This window comes from Sinocyclocheilus rhinocerous, unplaced genomic scaffold, assembly GCF_001515625.1.
Source record: "Sinocyclocheilus rhinocerous isolate Xijiao unplaced genomic scaffold, SAMN03320098_v1.1 scaffold2996, whole genome shotgun sequence".
NCBI lineage: Eukaryota > Metazoa > Chordata > Actinopteri > Cypriniformes > Cyprinidae > Sinocyclocheilus > Sinocyclocheilus rhinocerous.
The window spans coordinates 47,490-55,698 of record NW_015632725.1 but is presented as its reverse complement, the minus strand read 5'-3'; the positions used below and the strand labels follow the sequence as shown (position 1 = coordinate 55,698).

At 39.3% G+C, this 8,209-nt stretch overlaps 1 protein-coding gene across 1 annotated transcript in view; it reads right to left on the bottom strand.

The window, feature by feature from the left end:
- LOC107742915 (GTPase IMAP family member 7-like) overlaps positions 1-8,209 on the bottom strand; it is a 34,448-nt gene that overhangs the window by 2,988 nt on the left and 23,251 nt on the right. The window contains exons 2-3 of the mRNA XM_016555998.1: positions 5,749-6,355; positions 3,628-3,818 (exon numbers count right to left, since the gene is read on the bottom strand). Coding sequence (XP_016411484.1) covers positions 3,628-3,818; positions 5,749-6,323 — 766 coding nt within the window. The 5' untranslated portion in view covers positions 6,324-6,355. The remainder of the gene's footprint in view (positions 1-3,627; positions 3,819-5,748; positions 6,356-8,209) is intronic.

The following is an 8,209-nucleotide window of genomic DNA, read 5'->3' as shown; positions in this document are numbered from 1 at the left end:
TCAACATAGGCTACATTTGTGAATGCACATTTTCTGCAAAGTTGCGCGTCAATCGCAACTTCATTGTGTTGTTACTCCTTTCGAGCTGAATTTCACAAAATTGGTCAGCTCCCGACAGCATCAGGTGTTTTATTAATGGTGAGTATAATTATTTATTTATTTATTTCAATGAATGTATTCGATTAGATATCATAATATTTAGGCTATAATAGGCTATTATATATCTGGTTGGTTTGTATTGGTGACAGAATATGTAAATGATATGCGTGTGGCCCGTGAGACTTGCACTTGCACCATAGTGCGGCCCAGTGGAAAAAAAGGTTCAGAACCACTGATCTATTTCATTCCGCGTCGCCCCATCAAGCTCTCGCTGGATCCACTCCTCTGCTATCAATGAGAGGAGCATCTGTACTTCCTCAACAGACAATTAAACAGCCACTTTTTGGTTGTTAAAAAAGGTGCGCTTGTTCAAAACAGTTGCGTTCGATCCTTCGTTGGCTGTGCTGATTTAAATCTAGCGGTTCTTTTGTGTTTGTGTTGCAAGTTCAGTGACGCAGGTAGTGACGATTCTCTCCGGCCAATCAGTGATCAGCAGAGTTTACACGTCACGTTTTGGTAACGGTACGGTTCGCTTGGAACCTCAACCGAGGTGGTACTAAAAAAAGTACCAGGTACTGTACCCAGTGGAAAACCCCCCAAAAGTGAACCGTACCGAGCCGTACCGTGCCGTACCATGCAGTGGAAAAGCGCCATTAGGTAACACTCTACCTCTGATATTGTCAGGACCAAGACTTTTTTTAGTATTAACTCTCTGGAAAAGACCTTTAACCTGTGTCAAACTAATATTAAAAGATTGACTGCATGCCGATTCTTGTTTTAAAACGTCAATGTCTGACTTAACACATTTTATTTAAGGTTTGATGATAATGATTTTAAGTTCCTCAGTAAACTGTTTCGCAGAACTGAATCCATGCAATTTAAAATCTCTATCCCCTCTATCTTCTTTACACCCTGCCATTGCCTTCATACCTTGCCAGGCTGATCTTAAGTTATTGCCACTTATCCGTTTCTCAATTTTATTCTTATATCTAATTTTATCCTTATTTATTTGAACTCTCACAGCCTTTTTTTAACTCCTTAACTGTATTCATATCACCCTCTTTAAAGGCTGTTTACTATGCAGAAGGTCTTTTGTGTGACTAGACAGCCATGGTTTGTTGTTTGGGAAATCCATAACAGTTTTGTTAGGAATGATCATTATCTGTACAAAAAGACACATAGTCACACACCACTTCTGTAAGTTCATCGATACTTTCTGATGCATCTTGAAAAACAGACCAATCTGTACAGTCAAAACAGCCCTGTAAGGCCAGTGAGCTGTCCTCTGACCACACCTGCACCTTCCTTTCCAGCGTCTTCTCCCGCTGTAACACAGATTTATAAGCTGGAAGGAGATGTACTACATTGTGGTCTGAGAAGCCAGTTGGGAGGGCCTGTTACAGCTTTCATTGCCCCCTTTATCGATCAATAACGGAGGTCTAGTTGGAATTGGGATGCAGTTTTTTTAAGTAAGTTTTTAACTCACACTTGAACTCCTCCTTTCTTTCCCCGTTTCCTAATCCGTGGCTTCTTCGGAGGCCTCTCCTCGACAAGGCCGTTTACCTGACTCCGAAGCTTTATATCCGAATCGGATCGAGCCAGGATAGTCCAAGCTGTCGCCTACCTGCTCGTCCAAGTCACGATACGTCCATCTAAACCAGAGTAAGAACTCCCGGGAATACCAAAGTCTGTTTGTTTTGTCAGGCTGGTGACACATCACTCCGCTCATAATACTCAGCCAAATAATCAAATAAAACACATCCATCCTATCCCCATAAAAACCTGCCGGCGCGTGTCCAAAAATAAACTCTCCACCACCGTAAATAAGTCAGTAATTACATTTACATTTAGTCATTTAGCAGATGCTTTTATCCAAAGCGACTTACAAATGAGGACAATGGAAGCAATCAAAATCAACAAAAGAGCAATGATATACAAGTGCTATAACAAGTCTCAGTTAGCTTAACGCAGTACATGTAGCAATGGTTTTTTAAATAATATAATAAATAAAAAGAAAACAGACAAAATAGAAAAAGAATAGAGCAAGCTAGTGTTAGAGGTCTTTTCGCTTTTGCTAATTGTATAATAAATAAAAAGAAAACAGATAGAATACAAAAAGATTAGAAAGCTGGAGTTAGTTTTTTTTTTAAGAATAGAATTAGAATAGAGAGTGCTAGAGTTAGAGGGTCAAATAAAGATGGAAGAGATGTGTTTTTAGTCGTTTCTTGAAGATGGCTAAGGACTCAGCTGCTGGGATTGAGTTGGGCAGGTTATTCCACCAGGAGGGAACAGTTAATGTAAAAGTCAGTGAAAGTGATTTTGTGCCTCTTTGGGATGAACAATAATGCGTCGTTCACTTACAGAACGCAAGCTTCCTCTGAAGTAATGAATTTAGGTAAAGGGGTGCAGAGCCAGTGGTGGTTTTGTAGGCAAACATTAATGCCTTGAATTTTATGCGAGCAGCTATTGGTAGCCAGTGCAAATTGATAAACAGAGGTGTGACGTGCATTCTTTTTGGCTCATTATGACATAATATACCTCTGTAAATAAATACAATTTAAATTCAGATCTCACACACTTTAATGCACTTTGAATGGAACATATAAGCATCCCTTTGAACTAGAATCATAGCGGAATATCCTGTAATGTCCACTTCGCAGGGCACTTATAGTCGAATAGAACAAATGTCTGAAGTGTAAGAGACACATACAAAATGTTCAGAGTGTTGAGTCGCGAGGACTGGAATTGAGAACCGCTGATATAGAGTTGGAACAGGGAGAACACAATCTGCTGTGGATGAACAACCCTGGCTCAGGGAGTAGATATGTTGACTGTGAGTTTTCACAGCTTGAATCCCAGTTTCACCTTACCAGTTGATGAAGTGTCCTTGGGCAAGACACTGAATATCACTTACTCCTCATGGTTGGGTTATGGCACCTTACATGGTAGCCTCCACCACTGGTAGGTAGAACTGACTTGTAAGTCAGGCTGGTTCATTTTATTTCAAAATGTATTTCTGACAAAAAACAGAAATACAGTCTTACTTCAGTCTTTTTTTTTAAATCTAAGACTGAAGTTATGCTTCTCAGCTTCCCTCACCAGCTCCATAACACTGGCTCAATACCCCTAACTATTGATGGCTCTGTGCTGAATAAATCTGAATCTGAATCTTGGAGTGATCTTGGATTCTTCTTTGACATTTAACCCCCATGTGCAATATACAGTTAATATTTCCTTTTTTAAACTTTAGACATATTGCAAACTTGGATCCTATGCTATCCTTTTCAGTAGCAGAAAAACTGATTTGAAACTGATACCTTTATCTTTTTTAGAGAAGTCACTTTAAACAAATTGCAGTACACCCAAAACTTAGCAGCTAGGATCTTAAACAGAACCAGAATAAGTGGTATAAGTGTAAGTAAGATCTGTTGGCAAATCATTAAGTTTGGAAAAACTCATTACAAGAGCTCATTGTGATAGTGATTGTAAGGGCTCTTAAAATAATCTTTTGTACTATATTTAAATTACCATGTTTCAGCTTCAAAGCAAACTCTAGGTAATCATTCTCTGTTGCATCTTTGCCATCAATCTTTCGCTCCAGGGTGAAGTCCCTCACAGCCCAGATGAAACTAGGGAAGAACTTCACAAATTCATTTGAATCATCAACATCCTCGTCTGATGATTTGACCTTGATGCACTCTGTTAGTTCAGTAACATATCTGACAGTTTGTTAAGTTATGAACACAAAGTGACTGTCCAACATGTTTCCATTAGTATTGGTATGTATTTTAAATAAAAGTGTTGTTCTATCATGTACATTTACATGACAATCAAATGACAATAAAATGTATAATATTGATTTAACAGCATCTAAAACAACATTTACGAATAAACTAATTTACATATGTACACATTTACAAATACATATTTAATCTAATGGAAGTGCCTCACGGAATTAATCAGTTGATTCTGTTGTATTTATGATGAATGAGATTATGTTTTTCAATTGTTTTAACACAGTTGAGTCATTTACTTAATTATAATATTTCATTCTGTTCTTTGTGACTTCTGGTGCCAACTTTGACATAATTTATTATGTATTACAAAAGTATTACATAATTTTAAACAAGAATACTCTTTAAAATCCTACAATTAATATAATTTCTGTAATTGTTTAAACATTTAATTGTTTTACTTATGTGATGTTTTATATTTGTATTGTGTTTTATTTGTTTCATTGTTTTTGCACAAAAATAGAACTTGACATGCATTTTGGGTAGTTTTCGACATTTGGCACAACAGGTTTGCTTTGCTGTAAATGATAAATGGGCAACTGACTTAAAGGGGTGGTTGATTGCGATTTCACTTTTTTAATGTTAGTTAGTGTGTAATGTTGCTGTTTGAGCATAAACAATATCTGCAAAGTTACGAAGCTGAAAGTTCAATGCAAACGGAGATATCGTCTTTTATGCTACCTGTGCACCACCAACCCCTATACCTGTTACTTTTAGACGAAACCTGCGCTCCCTTTCACCCTCCCATCTTTCCTCCGTTGTATCCTCCTCTCTTCCCTCACCTACCCATCTCTCATCTCTGGATGTGAATGCAGCAACTGACACTTTATGCTCTACGTTAACCTCTTGTCTAGATGATATTTGTCCTCTCTCCTCCAGGCCAGCACGGGCTGCCCCTTCTAACCCCTGGTTATCCGATGTTCTTCGAGCACTTCCTGTCTGTTTGCCTCTTCAAGAAGAATCGCTTTATGTATTCCCCAATTGTAAGTCGCTTTGGATAAAAGCGTCTGCAAAATGACTAAATGTAAATGTAGAAGGCTACAGGCAGGTGAGTTTTATCAGGGTTGGAGCAAAACTCTCCAGGAAAGTGGCCTGGAAGTGCTGAGTTTGCCCATCACTGGGTTAATGGTGTTTTGGATATTGGAAATTATATTGCTGTTTACCTGTTTCAATGTTATGATACTTTGCTTGGCTTTATTAATACCATACATGCTTGAATGTAATAATGCTTGACTTGTTGTGAAATGAACAACAGTGAGCGCAAGCTACATTAAAGTGATTATTACGTTTTAAATATGGTTATTTTTCTTACAAAAACGCATCGATTCGCTACAGGAGGCATTTATTCACCCCCACCCCCCACACCTAGGATGACTTGAGGGTGAGTAATTTATGGGCTATTTTTTGGGTGAACTACCCCTTTAACAGCTTCTTCAATGCTGTTATTAGAGCTTATGCTTAGAGCTTTAAGTTTAGCTGATTTTAACTTTGATTTTGCATTACCTGCTTTGAATTGTAACCAATAAAATAAGTGATTTTATTGCTACAAAATTGCCTCCTGTGGGACTTTACTTAAAAACTACAAACCACGCCTCAACAAAGAACAGAAGTGTCTGGTTCAGGACAAAACCAGGGGGAAAAAAAGTGAATAAACTTATATTAATAATTCACTCATTATATGCCAACACGTGATGTTCAACGGACTTAATTTAACTGCAACTTTGGCTTGTGTAGTTGTCTAGTTATATATGAAACTCAAGAGTCATTCAACAGCCTCATACAGATCATAATAAATGTAATCCACTATTCAACTAAAAAGTTTCTGGAACATTTTATTATATGATTTTAATAACACCCACCTTTTAAGCTCTGGATCATTTTTACCAGTAGCAGTCTAGCTTGCTCACTTGGTCCTTTCGTCTTGTTGTTGAACACGTGGTATCTCTGATGATATTTCTGAACGACTTTCTTCAGTGGCACAGACAGATTAATATATTCTTCTATAGTCATGTTTTCTTCCTCCAGTTCGTCTCCTCTGGTGAAGAGAATCCAGGTATTCTTCAGGCGCTCTTCTCCCAGCAGCTCCTCAATCTTCTCCACAGTTTTCCTCTCTTTTCCAGTGAATCTGTCAGCTTTGATGACCAGCAGAAACACACAGGGACCCGATTCACATCTCTGGAGGGTCTTTATAAGTTTATGCTGAATCTCATGATCACTCAGCTCTGTGTTAAATAATCCTGGTGTGTCATAAACAGTGACCCATCGTCCACAGACCCTCCCAGATTCCACAGCTACGTCTCGTGTGACTGAAGTAGAGCTTTTCATTGATTTGAAAGCTTCTTTTCCCAGTATTGTGTTTCCTGAAGCACTTTTCCCAATTCCTGTTCTTCCCAGTAACACCACATTCAAACCTCCGATCATTTCTGCCATTATCTATGTGTGGCCTAAAAAGCTAAAAAGTGCTGCAAGACAAAAATGAACACACACAATTGTGTTAGTCAGCAGATGGTGCTGCCTTGCACATGACACAGCAGATGAATCTTAGGGTGCTTTCACACTTGGTTCTATTGCTTGGTCCGAACCAGAGTTCAATTGCTCCCCCCTCCCCCTGCTGGACTGTGTTCACATTATATTATTTGGGTCTGAACCGCGGTTCGTTTGCGTCATCAAGCCAGCAGCTGTTTACCCCGTTGCTTAGTAACGACAGCGCAGGAGAAAACGGCAAAATGCATAGCATTGCTCTCTTCAATTTTATATTTATGTTTTTGAACCGTTGGTTTTGTTTCCAAAGCTTCAGTACATAACGGCACTTACGTCTGCCTTACGAATGTACTGCAAATGCTCTAAAACTGCTGAAGGCGAACAGAAATGAGACATACAGCTCTCTGTTGGAAACGCGTCAGCCACGCTCTGCAGGAAAGTGAGTGAAACACACATACAAACACACATTTTTATCAAATAATACGTCATTAATAGCGGTTCACTTCCGCGATTTGGTACGATTGCGTTCACATCAGCAGCGAACCGTACCGGAGTTCACATGAACCATACCCCAGACCACCCTTTTTAGGGTGTGTTCACATTTGTAGTTTGGTTTGTTTGGTTAATTTGGTCCAGACCAAAAAGGAAAATGATACATTTGGTCCTGGTCCGCTTAGCGTTCACATTGGCATTTTTGACAGCGAACCTAAAGACAGCGAACCTAAAGGCATAGTGATACGTTCACAACCTGATTGGTCGGCTTGAACGACGTATATATCGTGACGAAATTCACCTAACACCCCAAACAAAAGGTGCATTAGACTTAAAGCGGCGCTGTGGGTGTATGATATCAAAGCACCCATTAACCGATCGATTTTAAGGCAAACACACCTAATGCCATCTGCTGGACTAAGCGCGCTCATTCTTGCGTGTACATGCGTTGGTTTCACCACCTGCAAACGCACAAGGAGCTCATAAAAGTCACTTTACCTCATTGTTGCTCCACGTTTGCCCTCTGCTCATTTTGTTTTGTTTACACCGCGTCGTCAATTCATGTCACATAGCGTCGCATCTTGTCATTACTTCCTGTTTTTGGTTCATTTAGAAGTATTTGGTCCGTGTTGCGTTCATATTTCAATCGAACCGCACCAGAGTTTGTTTGGAAGTGGACCGAGACCCATCTTTTTATTGGTCTCGGTCCGCTTGTTTGGTGCGCACCAGGGTTCGGATGGCAGCGTTCACACTTACTCAAACGAACCGCTTTAACAGAGCAATCGCACCAGAATGTGTTTTAATCTAACCTAACATGACAACTGTGAACAGACCCTTAAGTACCCTTAAGAGGACTCAGGCACGGTTCGCGGATGCGCACTCGAGTTCGGAAGACCGCATTCACATCATCCAAACGAACCGAACTCTGATGTCAATCGAACCCGGGTGCACACCAAAAGTGCTAGTGTGAAAGCACCCTTACTGCTTACCTGTTACCTGTTAATCAGCTGTCAATATCTATAGAGTGGAATGAGGAAAAAAGAATATTCTTGACAAGCAGGGCTGGACTGAGACAAAAAAATCGGCCCTGGCATTTTTTGTTCCAGGTAGCCCACCACCACTTCGATATATATATATATATATATACATTCCCAGTCAAAAGTTTTTGAACAGTAAGATTTTTTATGATTTTAAAGAATTATTTTCTGCTCACCAAGCCTGCATTTATTTGATCCAAAATACAGCAAAAGCAGAAATATTGATATTTTAAATTTACTATTTAAAATAGCAGTTTTCTATTTGAATATCTGTTAAACTGTAATTTATTTCTGTGATGCGCAGCT